The sequence below is a fragment of the Lepidochelys olivacea genome, assembly GCF_965140295.1.
Source record: "Lepidochelys olivacea isolate rLepOli2 genome assembly, chromosome: 11".
Taxonomy (NCBI): Eukaryota; Metazoa; Chordata; order Testudines; family Cheloniidae; genus Lepidochelys; species Lepidochelys olivacea.
This window is the reverse complement of record NC_140421.1, coordinates 21,280,271-21,306,487: the sequence shown is the minus strand read 5'-3', so window position 1 is coordinate 21,306,487 and position 26,217 is coordinate 21,280,271. Positions and strand designations below refer to the sequence as shown.

Below are 26,217 nucleotides of genomic sequence, written 5' to 3'. Positions count from 1 at the left end.
CTGTAATGGACCCACCACCTTCCATTGCAGATGATGTTAGGCAGTTTCAGGCGCTGATGAAAAACATTGCAGATATGCTTTTAAATTCCTTTAGAGGAGATCCAGGATTCTACATTCTTCAGCTTCTGCATGTATGGCCTTCCTGTGAATGAGGCTTTGCTAGAGTCTGCTGAGACTATCTGGCACACTCCAGCTACAACACCCCCGACTTGTAAATGTGCTAACAAAAATATTGTGTTCCAGGCAAGGACTTGGAATTTTATTTTCATACCTGTCATTGAATTGCTTGGTAGTAGAAGAGTTAATGAGCATGGTAGTAAATTCCATATTCAATCTATCCCTTACAACAAAGACAAGAAGCAACTCGATTGCTTTGGTAATAAGAGTTACTCCTCAGCAACTTTACAATTCACAATCACTAATCACCAAACGATGTCAAAACATGTCTACATTAACTACAATAAACTTAAAAGCTTTATTAAACATTTACCATATAAACCATAGAAATCACCATAAAATTATCTTTAAATGTAATGTGACTTTCCAATGACATGGTAGATGGTCAAATATTTTTGGATAAGAGGATCTGCAAAAATATGGGGAAATCACTTAGGTGTGATCTTTTTGAGCATCTGCTTCATTTATTGTTGTGCTTTTTTCTACTAGAATTCTGGAGCCAAATTGCATTTCTTTATAACAGCACAAATTAATGAAATGTGTTGGTGGTGTCTAGCAAAAAATACTTGTTGGGCTTAAAAATCAAAAGTTTTACTATTTTCTGAAAAGTATTTTTATATTAAAAGTACTGACTTTAAGTTTAATGCATATTTATTTTTACCATAAAAATAGTTGTCTTTATTTTGAATAGGGAGGCCTACATGCAGCTGTGCGCTGGGTTTTACAGGACCAAACTGCAATCAAACAGTTTGTGATCATTTTTGTCAAAATGGAGGAACCTGCAGTGTCACTGCTGGAAATCAACCCTATTGTCACTGCCTGACTGAGTACACTGGAGACAGATGTCAATATTGTAAGTAATACTCCATGTGCCAGGGAACTCTGCAGCACATTGAAAGTTTTATAAAATTGAAATTTAAAGTGAGTAGTTGGCTGAGTGGGTTTTCCTGTTCCTCCAACCCCCTGTAAACCTCAATCCAAAGTTTGTTTGATCACAAGTAAAATTAATTTGGTAGACTAAACCCACCCCACTGAACACTTAACTAGAGAAACTAACTGCACAACTGGCAGGAGCATTGGCATAGAAAGGGGCATTATAAGTCACGATTGAGGTCTAAAATTCACAATTTTTTATAGTAAGTATAATAAACAGCATAAATTAATGGTTTTGATATTTCCCTCTTGTGGGTATTGTGTATAACCAAGAATTGTGGTTATAGGTCTAATGAAAAAATTATTAATATATAAAAACCCTAGATACAGGCATATAACCTGTAATTAAGATTACAATATTTATTATTTTCCCAATATGTATTTATTATGGCATGGAGTATTTTCTCAATATGCATTTCTTATATATTTGTGAATGGCACTGCACAGTAGAACAACCTGCTTTGCCATGTCAATAATACCACCATCCTCCCTGTCACTTATACTGCTAGGATGTTTTCTTTGACTCCTTTTCCTTAGTCCTCTATATCCAGGTTCGGCCCGAACCCCTGGTACTTCTTCCTTCACAACATCTCACCATTTTTTTATGTCCACATGGCCAACGTTTTGTCTAATTATTGGTAATCTTCTGTCTTGATTACTGTCATCTATTCCTGTCTACACTCCCTGATATGCACATTGATCTATTCTACCCGCCTAAACCATGATCGTCAAAGTTATCTTTCTCACATGTTGATATATCACTATCCCTCCTCCCACCTTCAATTTGTAAAGATCGCTAGGCTTGAATTATCTCAGAAAATTTGCAAAGAGAAGTGAGTATTTTAGAAATCCTCAAGATATAGTTTGTAAACTAGCATGTGTGGAACTATTTCTTTTCTGAAAGGAAATATTTTTATCTACCATCATTACCTGTCACCCATAAAAGGGAGCTCCCGTCACTTTTATCGGGGCTTCACGAGAAGTTAGATGTGGTTACAGAAGATGGTTTCCTTCCTTTTTGAAAATGTAATGGGTTTCTCTGTCTTAATCTATTAGAACAGTAAATATTCTGCTGAAATGCTGTACTATTATGTAAAGGCTGGGAAGAAAGATTGGCCTACATCTGCCCTTTTATTTTTTTAAGAGACGTGAATAGATTTAAAGATTTTCTGTGTGAGAATCTTACATAAATGTATTGACTGAAGTAGCTCTTGCCACTAGTGGAAGATTGATTCTGCATTTTTAAATTTTCACAGAATACCGAGGTAAAGCTACCAAATATTTATGTCACCTTTAGACTTTCTAGGAGAAATCATTTTTGTTAGTGGAAACATGACGATAGTCATGCCCCTGTTTATAGCTTATCTGTGTGTTGTTCTTTTGAAATGTGTGCCCTGATAGATTCTCATTCCAATGCTTCATCAATAATAGCATTTTCAAAACATTGCTAATAACTTTTGCTATGAGCATTAGAATAACTTATTTCACAGCCAGCTGCAGAATTCTGGAATTGGAGATGGCACAACCTCTTAAAATCAACATAGTTTCCCCTAAATAAATAAGATTTTTGATACAGCACTTTATATAAGAGATGTAGACCTGTTATGAGGCTATGTATAGATTGTAATAACATATTTATGGAGATAGTCATTTGCCCTTTTTTGCCTGTCCTATGAAGTAGATAAAAATGCTGGATTTAAACAAAACCAAGAGGAAGTTAGGTATTGTAAAAGTCTGTTTCACAACTCTTTACCAGATACTAAAAATGTTTTCTTTACCAGTGAACGGTCTGTCAAGCAAGGAAAAGGTTAGTAGGTATCTTAAATAGAATTTGTATTGAAATAAATGGAATGTATTTCCAGTTGGGAGACTATGAAATAAATTCAAGCCTTTGAATGCAAAAACAGAAGTAATTGTGATTCTAGCCTACTTGTTATTAAACAAACTGCATGGATTCACAAATAACTATCTGCAAATACAACTGGGTATTTGAAAACAATATAGTACATAAATCATGCACAGACAGACACACAGATTAAGAAAAAAATATTTACTTGAGGTTTACCCCAAACCAAACAAATTGTTTCTAGTTGAATGCTTCTGCAAATATCATTTTAAAAAGAGAATTAATTTAAATGTAAATGTAGGGGTACTTTTTAAACAGCATGTTTATTATCAGATTTGGATTGTCTGCTGACACTGTTTGGAATAACAGCATAATTCAAAGAGGTTTAAATGCATTAAGGCTTTTGTTTGTATAAGACTTTTCTTTCTTTTTTTTCTTTTAAGGAGCTTCCAATATTTGTAGAGTGCTTTGTAATGGCCAACAGTTGTTTGATACAGATTGCACTGGTATTCGGTTTATAGTTAATAATTTAAACATATATGCAAGGTTTGTTTTTCACTTGTATGTGATATTTGCTTGTCTGGATGCTGAAACAGATTATTACAACTTCATTATAATAAAGATCAATTGTCTGTAAAGCACATTAGTTTTTGCCTTCTCATGGTAACGTGGATGGTACAAATTAACATAAAAAGAAATATGCCCGTATGGACCCAGGGCCTCCAAGCAGCAGATATTACACAGGTGTTTTATGACAGGGCTATAAACTTTACGTTCCCAATTTCTTTCATGCTTTTATTATTATTATATTCCCTTATTTGTTCTCATACTTATTTTCTTCTGGATGTCTAACCCAATGTACTGCCATAGGTTCTTGTTAGGGCAGATATCCTGAACCTGTGTTCTCATGTGAGATTACCTGGACGCTGGTAAAATGCATTTAAGTACATGAATGTAGAAGTTATGGCATTTTATGAAATATACATAGAACTCACCAGCTTACACAGCATGATATTATCCTGATGCTTACATTCCATAGAACCTAAAGTTTATACAGTCACTATAGTCTGTATATTTGTGTTCATCTCCTTGAAAAAAATTCCTTATTTAAAATTCCTTCAGTGGCACATGTGGAATAATTAAGCTGTTCAAGTTCATCTCTTGAAACAGTCAAATGGAGAAAAGGTCTAACCCATTTCAAATATGTAGAAATGAATATAGCACTCTTGCAATAATTTCATTTTCCTGAAACTGACAATCCTTTCCTTCAGAAAAGTTGAGTCAATTAACAGAGTTTATTATAATTCAGTCTGTCAAAAACACCTAATTTTTGTGTTAGGTAATATAATCCTCTGGTATTTGTGTTTTTGTTTGCTTCAGCCTCACTGCATAGGAAGAGCTGGCCTTGTATCTTGTGGCTTTTATGTCCAAGTGCAGGACACATCTCTTTACTTTAGCTTTCAAAAGAAGACAGAATTTTTAACAATCACAATACTTAACTAAATGAACTACTAATCTGTATCTTAGGATGGGACTTGGTTTTGTGTTTTGAAAGCCTCTCAGATACCACAGTGACGAGCACCATATGCATTCAGTCTGATTAGCTAGTTGGAGATGCAACTGACTGTCTAACTATAATCCAACATTCCTCCACACTATGCCTTTTGCAAAGCTAAATAAGAATTTGATTATTTTTACAGAGGGTTTTAAAATTATTACAGGTCTCTTTTTTGACCAACCTATTCTTCATGTTGTATTGCCAGATTATCATTATATTTGCTTACTCTGGTTTTGGGACTATATAGTATCTGGAATCCAACAAGTTGGGTGATACTTTTCTCTAATACAGGTGGACCAGAATGTTGGCCTCAGTAAGGATGATTTGTCACTATGCTTCAATGCCGCAAAACAGCCCTAAACTCGCCTTAGTGTCCAGCTGTGGATTCCCTGGCTCACCACAGCCCCTACATCCCATCATAAACTCTGGTGTGGGTAGGAAATATGTTGAGAAGAGGTGTTACTGGAGCATGCTCTGCTTCAGTGATCTCTAGTTGTCACAAAGGTCCATAGGGGCTGTTGCAGGCAACCTAAGTTTGAAAAGCCTGTTGGCTACTGTAATTTACAATGGAGGCCAAGCCACCTCACCAGCCCAAGGACATGGGAAATAGCAAATGTGACATGGAGGTAACCCCCTTTTGGGTCCTGCACTGAGCAGCTCTACTCAACCTGTGGAACAGGACTGCTACCTCTCTAAACTTGGTTACTTCCTCACAGTGCACAATCTTATAAATAATAAAGCACAGAAGATGCTGGAACAGGGGCCAGTCGTACTCTGGTAGCTTTCACTATTATACATAAACATTGGAGTTTTAATGTATTTTTGCTTCAAGTTCCTCACTAAAATATTTCTATAAATAGGGAGTCTGTTTCTTAGATGCTAATACCTTTCCGGATATAGTATATTGGAAGCAATTAAGGCGTTTCAGAAGAAGACTAGCATGGGCATCAAATAGGAAGAATCAACAATCTAAACTGACTGAATTTCCAGACAAAAAATTCTGAATATAGGATAGGATATGCTACATTGCTATCTCCAGAATAATTGCAGGAACTTATAAATTCTCTATATTTTAACTCACAAATCAAGCTGAATTTGCCTGGTTTAGGCTTTACAGTTATAATGGTAATCAGGCGGGCGGGGGGGTGGGGAACATTTTGTTCTGCCTTAAACAGAAATCTAGGGCAATCCAGATTGTTGCAGTTCAAGACTCAGAGCTCTTGCTCCAGGTAGTTTGAAAGCTTGTCTCTTTCACCAACAGGAGTTGGGCCAATAAAATATATTTATCACCCATCTTGTTTCTCCTGGGACTACAACACAGCAAACAGAGATAAAATTTTAAAATACCTTGTATACAGGTATTCAGCCCATTCTGTTGCAGTGATTGGATGTTTAGATTCTATCTACCTTTCTCAAATAGCAGGAACAATATGATTTTTTTAAAGTTATTTAGCTCCTGGAGAGAAGGCTGCTATTAAAAATAATTCAGAAAAGCCCTTGGGCTCTGTTGGTTTTTCTGTCAATTTTTGTTAATGTGACAAAGCTCTGTCCTTGCCTCCATGGGTCCCGCATTTCCTGGCGGATTTCGTGAGCCTCAGAGGCTCACTGTGACCCTCCACATAATCCTTCTCTCTCTAGAGACAAGGGTCACAGTCTACTGAGCCATTTTCATCATAAGCCAGCGGGGGAGGTGAGAAGAAGTTATCTTTCCTTGCACAGTCTCTGTTGTCTCCCAGTCTCAGTGATTAATCAGGGGGCAAAGTGGGGGTGGGGGAACCCGGGCCCACCCTCTACTCCAGGCTCCAGCCAAGGGACCCTAATAGTATCAGCTATGGTAGCTGACCTTTTAGAAACATGACATATACAATTCCCTGGGCTACTTCCCCCACAACAGCCCTCACTTCCTCAAGCTCCAATTCACCCTTTCCTCAGGGCCTCCTTCCTTGTGCTCAGTCTCTCCAACAGCGCAACTTCCTCCCACAGCTCCTGACATGCACACCCACCTGACTAACTGGGAGGCTTTTAACTAGTTTCAGCCAGCCCCTGATTGGCTTTGGGTGTCCCAATCAACCTAGCATTCTCCCTGCCTTCTGGAAAGTTCTTAATTGGCCCCGGGTGTCTTAATTGACCTGGAGCAGCTGCCATTTCACTTATCTTGGTACCAGGGATTTGTTTAGCCTGGAGCTAATATATCTATCTCCCACTACTATTCTATAGCCATCTGGCCTTGGCCTGTCACAGTTAAACATACAATTTTTGGTTCACTATCCATTATGTATTCAACTATTGATGCAAATGTTCCCCATGCAATCAAAAATGGAATGGAATGGAATCTTTTGGCCATCGGTCGGGATGCACCTGTGCCCTGATTGTCCTATCTCCACATCCCACCTCTCAAAGACATAAAAAGCAGAGTGGGGCCAAGCATCGTTCTGTGAGTTCTATCTTTTATGCACTTGTGAACTTAAAACATTATTCCCTTAGATTAGTTTAGTGTTTAGAAAAAAAATTCCTACTTTAACTTTTGTTATCTTGTACCAAGTTTCTTTAGTCCTCATGGCTGAACAGAGATCGCTAGAGTTTAAGTATTGACCGTTCTGTGAAGTGGCTATATGTCTCAATGATGATTGCACAAGTTGTTTAGTTTGCTTTTTTGAGGCACACATCACAGACAAATGTTCAGTTTGTCATTCATTTTCTAAAACAAACACAAAAAATGAGAGAGACTTGACTGAAATGTTTTCCTCTGCACAAATCCATGAGGTCAGCTTCTGATCCAGGCAAAGAAGATCCACGCAGATCTGAACAATCCTCTTCCAGAAGTAATCTGGTGAGCACTGGCTCTATGGTCAGTTCCAGGCCTCTTACCACTTCAAAGCACTCCTCTAGGTTCCTGCTTCCAAATTCTCCTCATTGGCTAATAGAGGTAGGAGTTCATACCGCTTTTCTAAAGAGCACACACATAGATTGTCACCTGAGGTACCTAGGAAGAAAAAGAGGCAAATAGCAATTTGTTATCTCTCCCTACCCATCTCTCTCTTTTCACCTAAGAAGACAAAGGAAACAGCCGTTGGACTTTAGGAGCAGATCCTGGCCTGAGAGTTTGGTCAGCATTGTTACTGAAACATGTAGTAATGGACTTCACTTTGAACCAAGTCTAGTTTGTTAAGTTTAGAAAGTGTTTTATCTTTATTTTTCTTGAAACATTTGTGACTTTAATCCTCATTATTTGTACTCACTTAAAATCTGTCTCTTTGTAGTTAAATAAACTTGCTTTATTCTTTAATTCACAATTAATTCAGTGTTGTGAATTGTTTGGAAACTCCATTTTAGGTAAGTTGATCCTCTTAGAGGGGCGGTGGACCTAATACACCTGGACTGTCCAGGACAGTGCAAAATGTACGTGTTGGGGGGAGAATTTGGAACAGTGAGTGTGTTAGGGTTAAAAAAAAAACAACCTTTAAGGAAGGAGAGTCCACCACCTCCCTAGGTTTTTTAAAAAAAAAAATCAAGAAAAATCAATTAATTGGCACCAGATGCAAAAGAGACATCTAGCATATAAAGTTTTTGTGCAACACCAGTCACACTTTTCTACACAAAACCATATTTTACAATGACAGTACTAACCCATTCCAGTGCTTCACCACCCTCCTAGTGAAAAAGTTTTTTCCTAATATTCAACCTAGACTTCCCCCACTGCAACTTGAGACCATTACTCATTGCTCTGTCATCTGCTACCACTGAGAACAGTCTAGATCCATCCTCTTTGGAACCCCCTTTCAGGTAGTTGAAAACAGCTATCAAATCTCCCCTCAATCTTCTCTTCCACAGACTAAATAATCCTAGTTCCCTCAGCTTCTCCCCATAAATCATGCGCTCCAACCCCCTAATAATTTGTGTTGCCCTCCGCTGGACTCTTTCCAATTTTTCCACATCCTTCTTGTAGTGTGGGGCCCAAAACTGGACACAGTACTCCAGATGAGGCCTCACCAATGCCAAATAGAGGGGAATGATCCCATCCCCCAATCTGCTGGCAATGCTCCTACTTATATAGCCCAAAATGCTATTAGCCTTCTTGGCAACAAGGACACACTGTTGACTCATATCCAGCTTCTCGTCCACTGTAACTCCCAGGTCCTTTTCTGCAGGACTGCTGCCTAGCCACTCGGTCCCTAGTCTGTAGCAGTGCATGGGATTCTTCCGTCCTAAGTGCAGGACTCTGCACTTGTCCTTGTTGAACCTCATCAGATTTCTTTTGTCCCAATCCTCCAATTTGTCTAGGTCCCTCTGTATCCTATCCCTACCATCTACTGCCCCTCCCAGCTTAGTGTCATCTGCAAACTTCACCATCCTCGAGATACTCAATTATTAGTTGGGGATTGGTCCTGCTTTGAGCAAGGGGTTGGACTAAATGATCTCCTGAGGTCCAACCCTGATATTCCAACCCTGATATTCTATGATTCTATAATTGGGGTAGCCCTGCAAGTAGTAACCAAGGCTGCTGAAAGCCAGAGACACTCAGGATGTGACTTAAATGCTGTTATCTAGGTTGGGTGCTACGGCAGCAAAGCATTATGAGGCACCCCAAGTTGCAGGGCAAGTGGTGACACAGCCCCTCACTGTCTGGATTGCACCCCCGAGTGTCATACAAGTATGTCATTACCTCTGTCTACTCTGGTGCTAACAGTTTCTAACTTGCTGTTGATAGTACTAACCTTTTTGACACTGAGATTCAGGATACCAAGGCATCTGATGGTATCTTATCTCCCAAACTCTCTGCCGTTATTTCCTGTTGTCGAGATATACCAATCGGCACCAGCCATCAATAGTACCTTGGAACCAGTACATCTTTGGTACAGACGGGACTTCCCTAGATAATATCCTGGGACCCCTGCTAAGTCTGTTCCACAAAATGAAGAGGAATGTTCTTTATCCTCTTCTACCTCAGGGGAGAGTCGCTCTCCTACTCCTGAAGACCTCAGACATCTGACCCCTCTGCTTCTGACAGGGATTCCAGAGTTTGAGGCTACCAAAATAGACACAGAGACTATAGATCCTACCCGGTATCCTTCACCCTGACCTTCCACCAGTCTCTAAGAAAGCAGATAAAAGGTACCAGATACTCTGTCATAACCCCATATGCCCCAGGCTCATTCTTATGCCCCAGGCTCATGTAACAGTTGCCAACATAAAGCTTTGCATATGGAAATTTTATCTGTTGTCACCTGTCATTCTGCTCCCTTATTCCAAGGACCCTCTCCCCAGGAGTGGGGTTACTCACTGGTAATTATAGTAGGTGCTCTTTGAAGGCCACTGCAGGAAAACCCAGACACCACAGCTCCACTCAAGACTTGGTTAACAAATTCTTATGTTGTTAATTACAAGTTAACCCATGAATGAACTCAGGTACTATTCACCTACAGGTGCCCTGTTTATACTCTCTTGTACAGGAAATTTTTATTTCAGAACCAAGTTCAAACTTTCTTCGCAGAAGCTTCTGGTTCAGGGATCCTCCTTTGTCTCAGTGCCATTTTCCCTGAAATAAAAGTACCTGATGGATTAGTTTCTGTTGTCTTGAGAAGCATCAACCCACCTCCAATGGTCCTTACCAAACTGCTGGAATTTGACCAAACATTCCATGATGGCTCCCGGCAACCAAGTGGGCCTTTACAGAGCCCTCATATATTAAACTGTCTCCTATCCAACTGCAGGTTTTATTTGCAAAAACCATATACTATGACAGGGTCGGGCCAGATGGCTACAGGAGAGTGATCCTATTGAGAACCAGGAAGTGGCTGTGGGAGCCAACCCACTGCTAAAGGGACTCCCCCACCCCCGCAGCCTAAGGGGAGGATCCACAGGACCTGGAAACCAAATGATTCCGGGGAACAACTAATGAAATAACAGGGACAGGAGTGCTGTCAAAGGGTCAAACAAAGGGAACCTGATGGGGAGAGTGATAGAAGGCAGATATATTAGCCCCAGGTTAAGCAGGTCCCTTTTCCTGGGTAAGGTAACAGGGGTGGTTCCAGAACAATCAGGAACTTGCTGGAACCAATTAAGACAGGAAGGCTAATCAGGGCACCCGGTTTAAAAAGGACCTCACTTCAGTCAGTGAGGGGCACACAAGGAGCTGAGAGTGAGAGGGTGTGCTGCTGGAGGACTGAGGAATACAAACGCTATCTGGCATCAGGAGGAAGGTCCTGTGGAGAGGATAAGGTCCTGTTGGAAGGAGGCCATGGGGAAGTAGCCCTGGGAGTTGTAGCTGTCACACAGGTGTTACACAAAACACTGTAGACAGATGTGATCCACAGGGCCCTGGGCTGGAACCCAGAGTAGAGGGTGGGCCCGGGTTCCCCCCATCCTCCCAACTCCCTATTGAATACAGGAGGAGTTGACGTGGACTGTGGGTCCCACCAGAGGGGAAGGTCCCTGGCCTGTCTCTCGACCCACTAGGTGGACCAGCAGAGACTGTGGGGATTGTTCTCCTTCCTTTTCCCCATGCTTTCCAGTGATGAGGTTAGCTGAGTGAATGGCAGGTTTGAGCCACTAGCAAAAGTGGCCAAACTGAGGGCTGCCATGAATCTCTGAGGCAAGCAAATCCACCAATAATTGCAGGACCCATTAAGGCAGAGGAGGAACTTTGTCACAATACATAAAATAACATCAGTTCAACACATTATTTAACATTCTCCACATACCCCCTGCAGAGCTTCTGTACTCATCTCACACCTTAATCATTTGTGGTTAATATGGCCCAAGAACTGACAAATGAGCAGCAATATTCCAAAGCAAGACCTAAGGAAAAGGAGTCAAAGCATCTGGATCTCTTTGGGATTTACTCATCCTTCAGCTCAGAACTGCCAACGACCAAGCACTTTATTCCAAGTGTGACTTCCTTAATTGGCAAAAGATTTTGAACTTTGTTGACAAGTTACCACAGGAGTCTAGAGATGAGTTGAGATCTCTAATAGCTGAGACTCAGTTAGTGCAGAAATTTCTGCTGGCTGCAACTGATGTCTCAGACACTGCAGCAAGATCAATGGCAGTGGCTATGACTATGAAATGAGCATCATGGTTGCAATCCTCTGGGACCTTTGGGGAAGCACAGACTATAATGGAAAATCTCTCTTTCAAGGGTTCTGATCTATTTAGCAGCAATATTGATAACACTTCACGCACATCGAACGGCTACAGGGCCATGCTTAGGTCCTTTGGGGTGACCTGGAAGGAACCTGGAAGGAAATAGGGAAAACATCAGACCTACCCAGGCATCTGTCTTCTTCCTCTTACTACACAGCACACCAAAGACCACCAGAGCCACTGAGAAAGAAACAAAAATTCCATAGGTGAAGGCCCTTGACATCTTCCTCAGCAGCACTGAGATCTACATCCCCTCAAGTCAGCCAGTTTGATGGTTGTGTTGAGAGCCCCCTAGGTACACTCTTGAAGGAACTATACCCTCTCCAGGTCCTACCTCCCCCCCACACCCACCTTTCCAGTCCCTTTGCAGGGAGTTCTCTAATGACAGACTGTTGCAACAAGTGGTGGGGTCACTTCTCATCTCTCACAGTGGTAGATGTTCCTCTTCAGTACAGGAAGAGAGGTTTTTATTTCTGTTACTTCTTAATTCCCAAGGGAAAAAGGAGGATAGTGATCAATTACAGTCTTGAGGAAACTCATTACATTCATTCATTGATTCAAGTTCCAAATTGTAGCCCTCGCCTCAACAATCCCACACATAAAACCACAAGATTGGTTTGCTGTTCTCAAATTCCAAGACATCTATTTTCATATATTGGACCATCTAGAACACAAAAAATACCTAAGATTTCAAGTGAGGACCTCACAGTTTATCAGCAGTTGTCCAGTGCTTATGTCCCCTTTGACCAGTTCTTTACTCACCCTACAATTCTTGTACTAATACTATATTCTCCAGTTTAACTAATAATTCCGCATGTGGCACTGTCAAATGCATTAAAAGTCCAGATACATTAGTTCTACTCCATTTCCCTTGTCATAATATTATCAAAGAAATATATCAGTTTAGTATTGCATGGTCTACCTTTGGTAAATCCATGTTACATTTCATTCTCCATTTACCCTCATGTCCTTAACTTTTCTGTCCTTCAAAATTTGCTCTAAAACTTGCATACTGTTGAGGTCACACTAACAGGTCTGTAGTTGCCTGAATCACTTTTTCCCCTTTCTTAAATATAGGTACTATGTTTGCTATTCTCCAGTTATATGGTACTGCCCCCAATTTGATAGATTTATTAAGAAACATTGCTACCAGATTTGCAGTTTCATGTGATGTTTCTATCAGTATATTGGGATGGAAATTACTCAATCACTGCCCCATTACTACCAATTTGAGCTCATTAAGCTCTTTGAGTTTTGCTCTCATCTCGGATGCGGTAATTTCCATTTGTATTCACTCATTCCTATTAGCCATTATGTCTGTGCCCCGTGTTCTACATTATCATCCTTACTAAAAGCTAAGGCAATGTATTCATTTAGTTGTTGGGCCATATCTAGATTATCTTTAATCCCGGTGGCCCATCAGCTCCATTTCTTTTCTTGTTCTCTTTTTATTTATATGACTAAAAAACCTTTTCCATTTGTTTTAGTTTCTCTTGCAAGATCTAACTCAGCTTGACTTTTGGCAATACTCACTGTATTCCTATACTTCCTGAGCTCCAAGATTTAGCATTCTTTGTTGATTAATCCTTTTGTCTATTCCTTGAAGGCTCTCTACATGTTGTTAATATTATTTGTGAGGTGGTTAAGCATCCATTTGGGACTGGAGCCCTTCCCTCCAAGTTTTTTCCTCTTACTTGGGATGCAAATATATTATTATTATTAAAATAATTTTCATTAATACCTTTTAATGTTTCTTTGCAGATGTATGCCACCATTATTGTGTGAATTCTGAATCTTGTACCATTGCTGATGATGGAAGTGTAGAATGTGTCTGTCCTGTACAATATGAGGGTCCAAAATGTGAAGTAGACAAGTGTGTAAGATGCCATGGTGGGCACTGCATAATAAACAAGGACAGTGATGACATAATATGCAAGTAAGTGTTTTTGTTAGATTTAAAGTGATATATACATAGATGAATTAATAGTTAAAATGCAATAATCAGTAAATCATTATACTTGATAGTGTACAACAGAATTGTACTACATGAATGGTGGGTTACCAGATGATGTAAACATGGTATCATCATTAGCTCATAAGTAACCAGGCAGAGTCCTTTGTTTTTTGGTGGAATTTGAGGATCCCAGCTTTGAATATGACAGGTGGGATGGAATGATAACCTGCACAACTTCAAGGAGAACATAACCTCAACCAAAACTAAGAACTACATTTTACTCCACATTCTCAGTAAGTAGAAAACATGACTGTGTCATGGAAGCAGAGGTTATATATTATTCTGAACATTTTTGAAAGTAAAGACAGACATAATTTCTTAGATTATCAGTAACCTGCACAGAAGTCCTTGCTTATGAGTATCATAAATAGGAAGTATGTGATGGTGTGGGGTGCCATAAAGCTTTTTATTGTTGCAGGTTTGGGACAACCATGTTTCTCATAAGAGGAAAAAAACACTAGAAAATTGTGTATGTTATCCCCAATAAATGGAAATAAAACATTGCAGTGCTCCATGCCATCACAAATTTTGTGCCAATTTTTGCCACATTTTTTGTCCTTTTGGGGTCTCCTTATTCTTTTACTACTTTGAAATATATGAATTGCTATGGAAACAGTTACATCATTGGCATTGCAGAGTTCAGTGATATTCACATGTGCAAGTGAAGGCAATTTATATTTAATGGCTTGAATTTTATATCATACATTTTGAAATACAGGAGGTTGTAATAAATCTTTATATGTCCTACATAAGAAATAAAACACAGTAGGTATCGTACATAATTATTTAGCAATTATAGAATTCTTTGTATTGTTTTTAAGCTATAAGTCCAAGAGCTAATTATCTTTACCCACCTAAGACATGGAAGAATTGGCCTGAAAAGCATAGCTTGCTGTGTTGCTACTAATCCCAGCATTCCTTAACTAATTGTTTAATCACAGAATCATAGAAATGTAGGACTGGACTGGATCTCAATAGGTGGTCTAGTCCAATCCCCTGCACTGAGGCAGGACTAAGTATTATCTAGACTATCCCTGATAGGTGTTTCTCTAACCTATTCTTAAAAAACCTTCAATGATGGAGATTCCACAATCTCCCTAGGTAATTTGTTCCAGTGCTTAACTACCCTTACAGTTAGGAAGTTTTTTCCTAATGTCTTACTTATATCTCCCTTGCTGCAATTTAAGTCCATTACTTCTTGTCCTGCCCTCAATGAATAAGGAGAATATTTTATCTCCTCCCCTTTATAATAACATTTTATGTACTTGAAGACTGTTATCATGTCCCCTCTGTCTTCTCTTCTCTAGACCAAACAAACCCAGGTTTTTCAATCTTTCCTCGTAGGTCATGGTTTCTAGACCTTTACTCATTCTTCTTGCTCTCCTCTGCGCTTTCCACAATTTGTCCACATCTTTCCCAAGTTGTGATGCCCAAAACACAATACTCAAATTGAAGCTTTATCAGTCCTGAGTAGAGTGAAATAATTATTTCTTGTGTCTTGTTTATTTAGAAATAATTATTTAATAATTATTTAATAATTATTTCTTGTGTTTTGTTTAACACTCTTGCTAATACATCCCAGAATGATGTTCACTTTTTTTACTTCAGTATTACATAGTTGACTCATTTTAGGTTGGGATTCACTATAACCGCTAGATCCTTTTCTGCAGTACTCCTTCCTAACCAGTCATTTCCCAGTTGTATTTATGCAACTGGTTTTTCCTTCCTAAATGTAGTAATTTGCATTTGTCCTTATTGAATTTCATCATATATTTTTCAAACCATTTCTCATATTTGTCAAGGTAATTTTGAATTCTAATCCTGTCTTCCAAAATGCTTGTAACCCCTCCCAGTTTGGTATCATCTGTAGCATTTATAAAAGTACTCTCTCTGCCATTATCCAAATAATTTATGAAGATATTGAATAGAACCAAACTCAGGACAGATCCGTGCGGAACTCCATGTACTTCCAGCTTGATTGTGAACAACTGATGATTATTCTCTGAGTACTGATTTTCGACCAGTTGGGCTTCTCTAGGCTATATTTCCCTAATTTACTTATGAATAAGACAGTATCAAAAGCCTTAGTAAAGTTGATATATATCACACATACTGCTTCTCCCATCTGCAAGGCTTGTTACCTGTCAAAGAAGGATATTAGGTTGGTCTGACATGATTTATTCTTGACAAATACATATTGTCTATTATTTATCTCTTCAGCCAGTTCCTTAAGTATTCTAGATGTATTTCTTCAGTTTCCGCTGACTTGAAGATATCAGATTTGTTCTTTCCCTATTTTAGGTTCAGATCCTGTTCCATTTACACTGCCATTCACTATGTTATTCATCCAATTATTGCCAATCTTTTTGGTGAAAACTGAAATAAAATAGGCACTGAACACTTCGGCCATTGCTGTGCTTTCTGTTATTGTCGTTCCCTCCTCATTGAATAATGGGCCTATCCTTTCATTGGTCTTTGTCTTCTTCTCATTTATTTTCAAAATGTTTTCTTGCTACCTGCTATTTCCTAGCTAGTTTAATCTCATTTTGTGCCTTGACCTTTCTAATTTTGTCCCTACATGATTGTGTTGTATTTTTTATATTCATCCTACATAATTTGACCTAGTTTCCACTTTTGTATGACTCTTTTTTCAATTTCAGATCTTTAAAGTTCTCCTGGCTAAGCCAAGGTTGTCTCTTATCATAATTCCTATCTTTCCTACAGATTAGGATAGTTTGCACTTGTGCCTTTAATAATGTCTTTTTTAAAAAACTGCCAACCCTCCTGAACTCCTTTTTCCCTTAGATTTGCCTCCCACAGAATCTTACCTACCAATTCTCTGAGTTTTCAAAAGTCTGCCTTCTTGAAGTCTATTGTCTTTATTCTCCCAAATTCCTTAGAATCATGAACTGTGTCATCTCATGATCACTTTCATCCAAGTTGCGTTCCATCTTCAAATTCTCAATAAGTTCCTTCCTATTTCTCAGAATCAAAAATAGAACTGCCTCTCCCTTAATTGCTTTCTCCATCTGTAATAAAAAGTTGTCTCCAATGCATTCCAAGAACTTGTAGGATGATTTGTGCCATTCTTTATTATTTTCTCAACAGATGTCTGGGTAGTGAAGTTCGCAGTCACCATCAAGTCCTGGGCTTGGATGATATTGTTAGTTATTAAAAAAAGCCTCGTACACGTCTTCTTCCTGGTTCAGTGGTCAATACTAGACCACTACCATGACATCACCCTTCGTTTTTTTATACCTTTTATCCTTACCCAGAGACTTTCAGCAGGTCTGCCGCCCACCTCTATCTTGACCTAAGTGCAAGTGTATACATCTTTGATATACAAGGCAACAGCTCTTCCCTGTTTTCCCTGCCTGTGTTTCCTGAACAAGTTGTGTACTTCAATGCCAATCTTCCAGTGATGTGAATTATCCCACCAAGTCTCTGTGATGCCAGTTATACCTTTTTGTCTGTCCTTTGTCCTTGCTATGATTGCCTATATTTCCTGCAGATTCCAACCCTTCCCCCAGGTCGCCATGTTCTGGACTAACCCATGTGAATTTGTCTCCTGCCCCCATTAACCTAGTTTAAAGCCCACCTCCTTGCCATCTGCCCTCTAATGATCTGTCAGTTCTCTATTAGACTCCCAGAACAGGTAGAAACCAAATTCACCCTGTTCTGCATTTTATTAGTTATATACAATAGTTGTAAACAGTCCATAAGTACTTTTAATAGATAGTCATAGTGTGGACTCAAAAGTCTTGGTTAGATGTTTGCAATTTTTCAGTTGTTTAATGAAATGTTTGATGATTTTGGCTCACCATGATCCTTGTCGAAGATGATAGATCCATATAGGAAAAAGGCATTTAAAACATGTTGCTTTTATGCCGCAGGGAAGAGCATTCAGCTAAAGACACTGATGCCTGCAAGGCATTCAATTAAAAGCACCCAGAAGGACTGAAAGACTCAGCTCTTGAAACTGCTTCTGCAAGAGGCTCTGAAAACACATCTAGGAAATCCCATTAAAAAACATATACTAAGAGAACACTAAACTTGTATTCCAAATTCAGGAATTGCTAAAGATAAAATTATACATGCGTAACAGTCATGTTCTCATAACTAAGGTGTTAATTTGGGGCCCTATTATGACTTCTTTAAGAAGCACTACACCCACTTTAAAGCACCACAAAAGGATTTTTCCTGCTCAAGGGAATCTTGGGTGCAATAGAGCTAGTGCAGGGAGTGTAGCCAAGGAAACGAGGCGTGGCCACCTACCTCCTGCAATCCCTAGGTACTGGAATACTTTTTTGGGGCCACAGGAAGCCATCATAATGCTGGAGAACCAGGCCAGTGCATCTTTGAACCCATCATTTTTCCTGACCTGTGCCATGTGAATTAATGCTGGACCCAAGAACTATTGTATGTACTTTATGTTATAGCTTCCCTTTAAAAAGCAAATTACAGTAGCCAGTGTTATTTTTTAAATGTGTTTTGCTTTTTTAATTACAAGCCTATATATATACCTGCCATTTTTGCTTTGTTTTCATTTTATAAAATATTTAATTTTGTATCTTTGTAAAATAGATATAATAAATAGACCTACAGTTGACATTACACAAATGTGTAACATGCTTCACAGAGAACAGCAGTCAGGTTTTCCATAAATATGAATGCATTGGAAGATAATCCCTAGCCAGTTTTCCCCAACTAAATGGTTAAAGAAAGAAATAGCTTTTCACATTCATGAGCAAAGCTGTGTGAAAATCATCAGCATCATGAAACCCTTTTTGCAATTTGAAGGTTGCTTTGTAATTGGCCTTTCTTTAGAAGCTCTGTAGTTAGTGCATATTACTGCTGGAACCAAGCTGCCACCTACACAGTGCTAAACTGGCATTGCTAATAGACATGTCTCCTCTCAGTTCCTCACTGCTACAATAACTTCAGACTGGAAGGAAGTAGGGCTATTCAAACTGCTAGTTATTTAATGGAAGACAGAGCTTTAATACATATTAAAATAAAGAAGAAAAAGCAAACATGGGGCCCAAAAGAAGATGGGAATGAGCTAAAGAGAACGGTCAAAGAAGGAAGAATGAAACAAGTACTGAAAGAATAAAGGATGGGGGAAAAATGATATCATGAAAGGTAAAAAGAAGCCAAAAGAAATTGTTTGTGAAGATAAAAAGAAGATGCAAATGGAAAACAATACATGCCACATGGAGGTGTGGAATCTGTGTTTGTATCACACAGCATTGAATCCTACTTGTTTTTTAGCTGTTAAGAGGCTGCTGCTGGTGTGCAGATGGATAGATTGGTAATCACATTCAACTACTGTACAGTAATTTATGGACAAAAGCAGATTGTCTTCAGTTCAATCCCATTTTGTGTTTTATAAGTATAACAATGAGAGAGAATCAAATTTCTAGTAAGTAGGCGAACAAAAACTTTAATAAAATAGAATATTCACATATCTTGAGAACTATGTATATGTATTGCAGCTAATCTCTGTATTTATCTGCACTGAATGGTAATACCAGTACCAGAGGAATAGCTTGATAATCAGCAATTAGGTACGGATAACGAGAGGTTGTACAGTTTACAGCTGCTAACACAATGAATTGAAAAAACTGAACAGGAGCTTAGCAGCTAGATCTATGACCACATGGGTTCCAGGTCTTATCTCAGAAAATTTAAAAGTTGTGTTTTGCTGCAGGTTTGTGACTTTCACCAGTTAGTTTTACAATGCACACAACAGTAGAAACCATTAAAAGGTCTACTTTTGTCAACAGCTTCTATTCTAATAATAGGGGGAAAGTGTGGTAATCACAGATTACTGCTTGATAGTAGTTGGCAAATGCCAGCAGGAAGGATGTCTTTTTTAATTAAGGCACTGGAATGGGACCCAGGAGATGAGAATTCACTTCACACCTCTGCCAGAGATTTCCCGTGGGACCTTAGCCAAAGTTGCTTTTGTCATCCTGTGCCTCAGTTCCCCCTGTGTAAAATGGAAATATTGCTTTTCACTCACTATTTGTCTATTTAGATCAAGGACTTTCATGTACTAATGTATGTACCTAGCACAATAACCCCTTAACCTTGTGGTTAGTAGGTTCTACTGTCGAACAAACAATCAGCAATAATAATGTTGAGTTTTTAAAGACAACCATGCTATGTCCATAGAATTGAGTTCAAACTCAGGCTGAGATTGAATAAAAATATGTTATTTACAGTTTTATGTAAAAATGTAGGCAAAATGTTAGTGTTTTTTCTTAAGCCCTGGAAATGGAATATTTATTCAGACCTGAAGTATTGAGGATCAGTCCATTTATGAATTGCTTATTTGCTTACATTTAATACCACTTAGAGGTTTTACAAGCAATGCCCACCCCCAAAAAGGCCTCAGAGGTGGGGGGAACTTTCGGCTAGTGTGGAAAGAAATTCTTTGGCCTCTTTTAAGGGATACAACCCTCCTCTCCTTGGGGACATTCAGCCTCATTGTCATCTGGAGAGGAGGGTGTTTAGGCTGATTGATGGACCACAAAGCTATAGCAAAACCCATTGGCTCCCACACACTTAATGGGAGGGTTATAAGCCCTTCCCCCAGCTCTAGGAGCCATTCTGCATGAGAAGAAAAACTCCCACTCCACTCCCCCCTTGGGATTATAATAGGACTGGGTCTTCTGGGTCTTGCTGTAGGCATCATACTAATTACCTGTTGGGACTTGGAAGGAATTTTCCCTCTCTGCCAGATTGGCCTGGGTAGTGTGGATTTTTTCACCTTCTTTGCAGCAGCCTAAGGACCCAGTGGGTAGATTAGGCTGTACAATTCATTTTTATCACAACTTGGCACGTGCCCAGTGCAGGTAGTCATTCAGTAGGGTAGGTCTGATACCCTTATAAACCAGAATCAGAAGTGGATTGGAAGACATACAACATTCCTCTCCTTGGGAACATTTAGTCTCTTTGTTGTCTGGAGGAGGGAGGGTTAGGCTGATTGGTGGAACACAAGGCTGTAGCAACGCCTGGCTCCCGCACACTTAATGGGAGTGTTTTATAAGCCCTTCCACCAGCTCTAGGAATCATTCTGCTCAAGAAGAAAAGCTCCCACTCCATGTCCCCCTTGCAATTTGTGTCTCCTCTAAAAAAGGTGGGGAATGGAGTGGGGCTCCTTATGTCTACTACAGGAGACAACCCCATATTTCCCTCCCCATTAATCTGATATGACGGAAGGATGATGGGGTCCCAGCAAGAGTGCTGGGACCAGGTTAAAAGAATGGGGGGGGCTGATGGCAGCCCTCCACTAACTGGAGTGGATCATAGTAGGAAGAATGACCTGCATGGGAGGAGTTATTGTTGGATAGCTCCCAAATATATTAGTTAAGCAAGTTGCACCCAAGTTAAGCCACATTCCTGGTGTCTTGTTTTGCCTTCATATGGTGTCCAGGACAATGGCTTAAGGACACAGGTTTACAGCAATGCAAAGATACCTCATTAAGATCTGCAGTGATGTTAATGGGAGATTACATAAATTATAGTAATTGTTTATTCTGATGAACTAAATAGGCTGAAAATATTAGAATTTGTATAGAATAATGGTGACCTGTTCCACAAAAATCTGTTTAAAAAGTTACTGCCTCAAGCTAGAGAGTCTTAGTGAAATCTAATCAATCAGCAATTCTTTTACTTCTCATAAGATGAATGTTTTGATCTGTAGATAGTTCACATCTGCTTTCAACAATAATGATGTGGATAACAATTTTTTTTCATTACAGCTGCACTAATGGAAAGATTGCCTCTAGCTGTCAGTTATGTGATGGCTACTGTTATAATGGTGGTGCATGTCAGCTGGACCCAGAGACAAATATACCTGTCTGTCTGTAAGTACTTTTGTGTGTATCATTAAAACATCTGTGTGGCAGTAAATAATAAAGTTTCTGTTCATCTGCATTTCTTATCTGTTCAGGTATTGATGATGTACCACTCACAATGGTATTTTACTTTTCTAGGTGTTATTTTTGTCTGTCACTCTGTTCTACTGCAAGTTGCAGAATATTCCTTTTGTTCATCATTTGACATTGTTGATGATTTAGTGACTATTGTTTACTGCTCTTCAACAAGAAGATTTTACAATAGAATACTTAAAATACTTAAGGGTGAATGTGAGGACCTATTTGCTGGCAATTAACATATATAATAGTGTGGGATTAACCATCTATGATCGATATTTTGGTGCCTAATGATTTCTATCTCTTTTTAAGTGGTGTTTTTTCATTTTTTAACACAGTCTCCTCTTGACATAGTTTGACATGAAACAACATAGATTCTCAGAGATAACCAGTTTCACACACATTAACTCATGTGGTTTTGTAAAAACACATAGAAACTTCAGCATGTAACAAATGTTACTAACAATTCTTAGGAAACAAACATGGATTCTCTTTTTTAAGACCATCATGCTCTGGAATTGCCAGTACTAACTGTTAGGACATTTGACTTTAGTGCTTTGTGTCAAAACTCTGATTCCTGAAGCAAGGGGTTAATACAGGGTCCACTGTTACCAAAATGTTTTTGATTAGTGTTGATTACCCATACTTTCTGAGATATTATCAGATTGGACCTCCTGTGAAAAGGCTGAGCATATTTCGTGTGTGTGTGTGTTACCATCACTGTATGTAATGAGTTTAAAATTTGTTCAGCAAAAGGCAGAATATTTATTTAGCTGTATTTTACTGAAATTCTGCAGATGCTCTGTGGGGTTTAAAAGTCAGCGCTGTGACCAGAAAGTGAACCCTTGTGATTACTACTGTCAGAATGAGGGAATTTGCACTTTAACTGCGTTTAATGAACCGAGATGCAAGTAGGTTTAACCTTCCACTTAATGCTGCACATTGTGTGACATCATTTCAGGCCACAGTTCATTGATTCAAATCATGCACATTCACATACATTTCACAGCATATACTTAATCTAGGGGCTCATTTATGTAATACACACTTACCCGTTTAATAGTCGTACTGATGACTGTATTTAAACATAGACTGTTGGAGTGTCTGTTGCCATATTATTGGAAGAAGAAATAATGGTTAAAAATTATAAAAATACTACTTCAGCTTTTTGTTTCTGGATGTGGGATCTGAGGTATTTTAATGAATAATGCATCCACAGCATAAAGTTTTGGGGTGAAGCAAATTGTGCACATTTTAACGTGATTTTGCATTTCCAGTATTTACAGAGTAATTAAACAAGAAGGCTATTTGGCTGCCATTTTAACAGTTAGACTTGTATTGGTAAACCTCTTTGTTAACTTAATCTGTAAATCAGGTTTAAAAAAGCAATTAGCACAAACTACAAAAAATTAGAAAAGCTCTCTTCTTAACACTTTTCATCCTTTATTGATTCAATTTATAATTTACCTTCATTTTTATGTTACCTTTCTCTCAAGCAATTTCAGACATACTTCTTGAAAAGAAACTGTTAATTCTCATCAGGAAAGGAAACTTCCTCTGCCTTGTGCATATTGAAAATATATCCTGCCCGACATCCTCATTGATTCTAAATACTAGAATAAGATGCATAGAGCTTCAGAGAACTGATCTGATGCAAGGGTCAGAATTAGAATGATGAGCCAATGACATAGACTTCAATTTGATAAAATACAGAAAGTCCAACAGGTTTAATATATAGCCTCATCTAAATACATGTTGTATAAACACATGTTTTCAGCTATTAGTAACCACATACTATTGAGGTTCTGTTGGGAGGTAGTGGGGGTTTTATTTGGGGGGAAGGGAACAATTAAAGTGATTAGGATGAGGAATCATTCTTTCATTTTTGTTGGACTATATGCTTACAATTCCTTTTTTTTTTTTCCAATACTTCAAAGCAATGAAATGCTAGGTCTTGAGCTACAATAATTCTCTGGAAAAGCAGATTAGTGTTCTGATTAAGTCAACATAAAATGAAGGCAATCTTTATATGTCTCCATTAACTGTCAGTAATTGATTTAAAAAATTCAGAGAATATGGGTTTGAAGTATGTATTAATTTATGGAGGACATGGTTGTCTTAATTCTGCATTTCTTATATTTTCACATAACACTGCATATCATTCTTGAGTCGTCAGAAAACTGCAGTTACATACTAAAAACAACCCACTACTATTGTTTTTTAAAATGTGCTGTCAGTGCCTTTTCTCCTTTCTGTATAATAAACTGAAGCACATCAACTGATAGCTTAGAAATTGAAAACAATTTAAAATCTGTATTTTAATACATGAAATAGAAAGTTTAATAGCGAATTGACCATCAGTCATTAATTTTATCCACTGTTTCCCACAATTTAAAGAATGTGTTAATTATGTGATTTGTAAATAAGCATTTTGTCTCTAATGTACTTGATTGTTGCTACTTCTGTTTATGAAAGAATTTTTTTTAAGTGAGGGGTTTTTTAAGATTTTTTGTTCTGAAGCTTTACCTTTATTTACCCAAATCAAAGGTGACATTCTGGCTTCATTGAAGTCAATGGCAAAACTCCCAGTGTCCTCAGTGAGATCAGGATTTCAGCCAAGGAGAAGTGAATTACTTAGAAACTTGTGGAGTAGCATAAATTGGGGTTTAATATGATACGTATTTCATGACATCTTACTCCCCACTTGGGGCAGATCCTCAGATGTGGTCCACCAATACTCGCTGTTAAAATGGGAAGAAGAAACTAGAATGCCATTAAACCACCTTTGAACTCATCCAATCTTGGGGCCACTACTGTAAGTTATAATAGATGCAAAGCTCCTCTAAAACCCAGCTGTCTACAATTCCAAGGAGCCATTCCAGCAGCAGGGCATGAGTGGACCACAGAGGCATAGAGACCTTCTTCCCTTTTTCCAGCAATGCAGTACATTGATTGTCAGCTGGTGGTTGGTATAGCAGTAGCTATGAGTTAAAGCCCTGCACCACCAGGGAGTCCCCTTAAGCAGGAAGAATCATAGAATATCAGGGTTGGAAGGGACCCCAGAAGGTCATCTAGTCCAACCCCCTGCTCAAAGCAGGACCAATTCCCAGTTAAATCATCCCAGCCAGGGCTTTGTCAAGCCTGACCTTAAAAACCTCTAAGGAAGGAGATTCTACCACCTCCCTAGGTAACGCATTCCAGTGTTTCACCACCCTCTTAGTGAAAAAGTTTTTCCTAATATCCAATCTAAACCTTCCCCACTGCAACTTGAGACCATTACTCCTCGTTCTGTCATCTGCTACCATTGAGAACAGTCTAGAGCCATCCTCTTTGGAACCCCCTTTCAGGTAGTTGAAAGCAGCTATCAAATCCCCCCTCATTCTTCTCTTCTGCAGGCTAAACAATCCCAGCTCCCTCAGCCTCTCCTCATAACTCATGTGTTCCAGTCCCCTAATCATTTTTGTTGCCCTTCGCTGGACTCTCTCCGAAGAATGCTTCACAGCCCAGTTACACTAGGTTTTACATCCTCTTTGTATTCATAGAATCATAGAATATCAGGGTTGGAAGGGACCTCAGGAGGTCATCTACTCCAACCCCCTGCTCAAAGCAGGACCAATCCTCAATTAAATCATCTCAGCCAGGGCTTTGTCAAGCCTGACCTTAAAAACTTCTAAGGAAGGAGATTCTACCACCTCCCTAGGTAACGCATTCCAGTGTTTCACCACCCTCCTAGTGAAAAAGTTTTTCCTAATCTCCAACCTAAACCTCCCCCACTGCAACTTGAGACCATTACTCCTTGTCCTGTCCTCTTCTACCACTGAGAATAGTCTAGAACCATCCTCTCTGGAACCACCTCTCAGGTAGTTGAAAGCAGCTATAAAATCCCCCCTCATTCTTCTCTTCTGCAGGCTAAACAATCCCAGTTCCCTCAGCCTCTCCTCATAACTCATGTGTTCCAGACCCCTAGTCATTTTTGTTGCCCTTCGCTGGACTCTCTCCAATTTATCCACATCCTTCTTGTAGTGTGGGGCCCAAAACTGGACACAGTACTCCAGATGAGGCCTCACCAATGTTGAATAGAGGGGGACGATCACGTCCCTCGATCTGCTCACTATGCCCCTACTTATACATCCCAAAATGCCATTGGCCTTCTTGGCAACAAGGGCACACTGCTGACTCATATCCAGCTTCTCGTCCACTGTCCTATTGGTGGCCCGATACAAATCAGTCACAGCAGGGTTCCAAATCTAGTGTCTTGTGTATCTTTTTAGTTTTCTTTACTTTTGGACTTTGCTGGGTCCGGAAATAAAAATACCATAATTCTATAAATAAGATGGTTTCTACAATATTTTTTACTAACCATGAACCAAGAGAGCCTGATCTCTCAAGACTTCGAGGCCAATTAAGATTGAGAGACCAAACTAAACATCTAAAGTGTGAATGTCCATCTGTCACTACCACATCTATAGTTACAAAAAATAATGTTTTACTAGCAAATAAGATGATTAAGTATCTACAGTTCTTCAGCAATCTTATACATTAATTATAGCATAAGATAATTCATAACAGAATACAAACATATTTTTGCATCATGAAAAGAGGT

At 39.0% G+C, this 26,217-nt stretch overlaps 1 protein-coding gene across 1 annotated transcript in view; it reads left to right on the top strand.

Moving 5' to 3' along the window:
- LRP1B (LDL receptor related protein 1B) overlaps nucleotides 1-26,217 on the top strand; it is a gene marked incomplete at its 5' end in the record, with an annotated part of 885,246 nt that overhangs the window by 832,310 nt on the left and 26,719 nt on the right. The window contains 4 exons of the mRNA XM_084642729.1: nucleotides 869-1,030; nucleotides 13,419-13,593; nucleotides 21,441-21,545; nucleotides 22,412-22,525. Coding sequence (XP_084498855.1) covers nucleotides 869-1,030; nucleotides 13,419-13,593; nucleotides 21,441-21,545; nucleotides 22,412-22,525 — 556 coding nt within the window. The remainder of the gene's footprint in view (nucleotides 1-868; nucleotides 1,031-13,418; nucleotides 13,594-21,440; nucleotides 21,546-22,411; nucleotides 22,526-26,217) is intronic.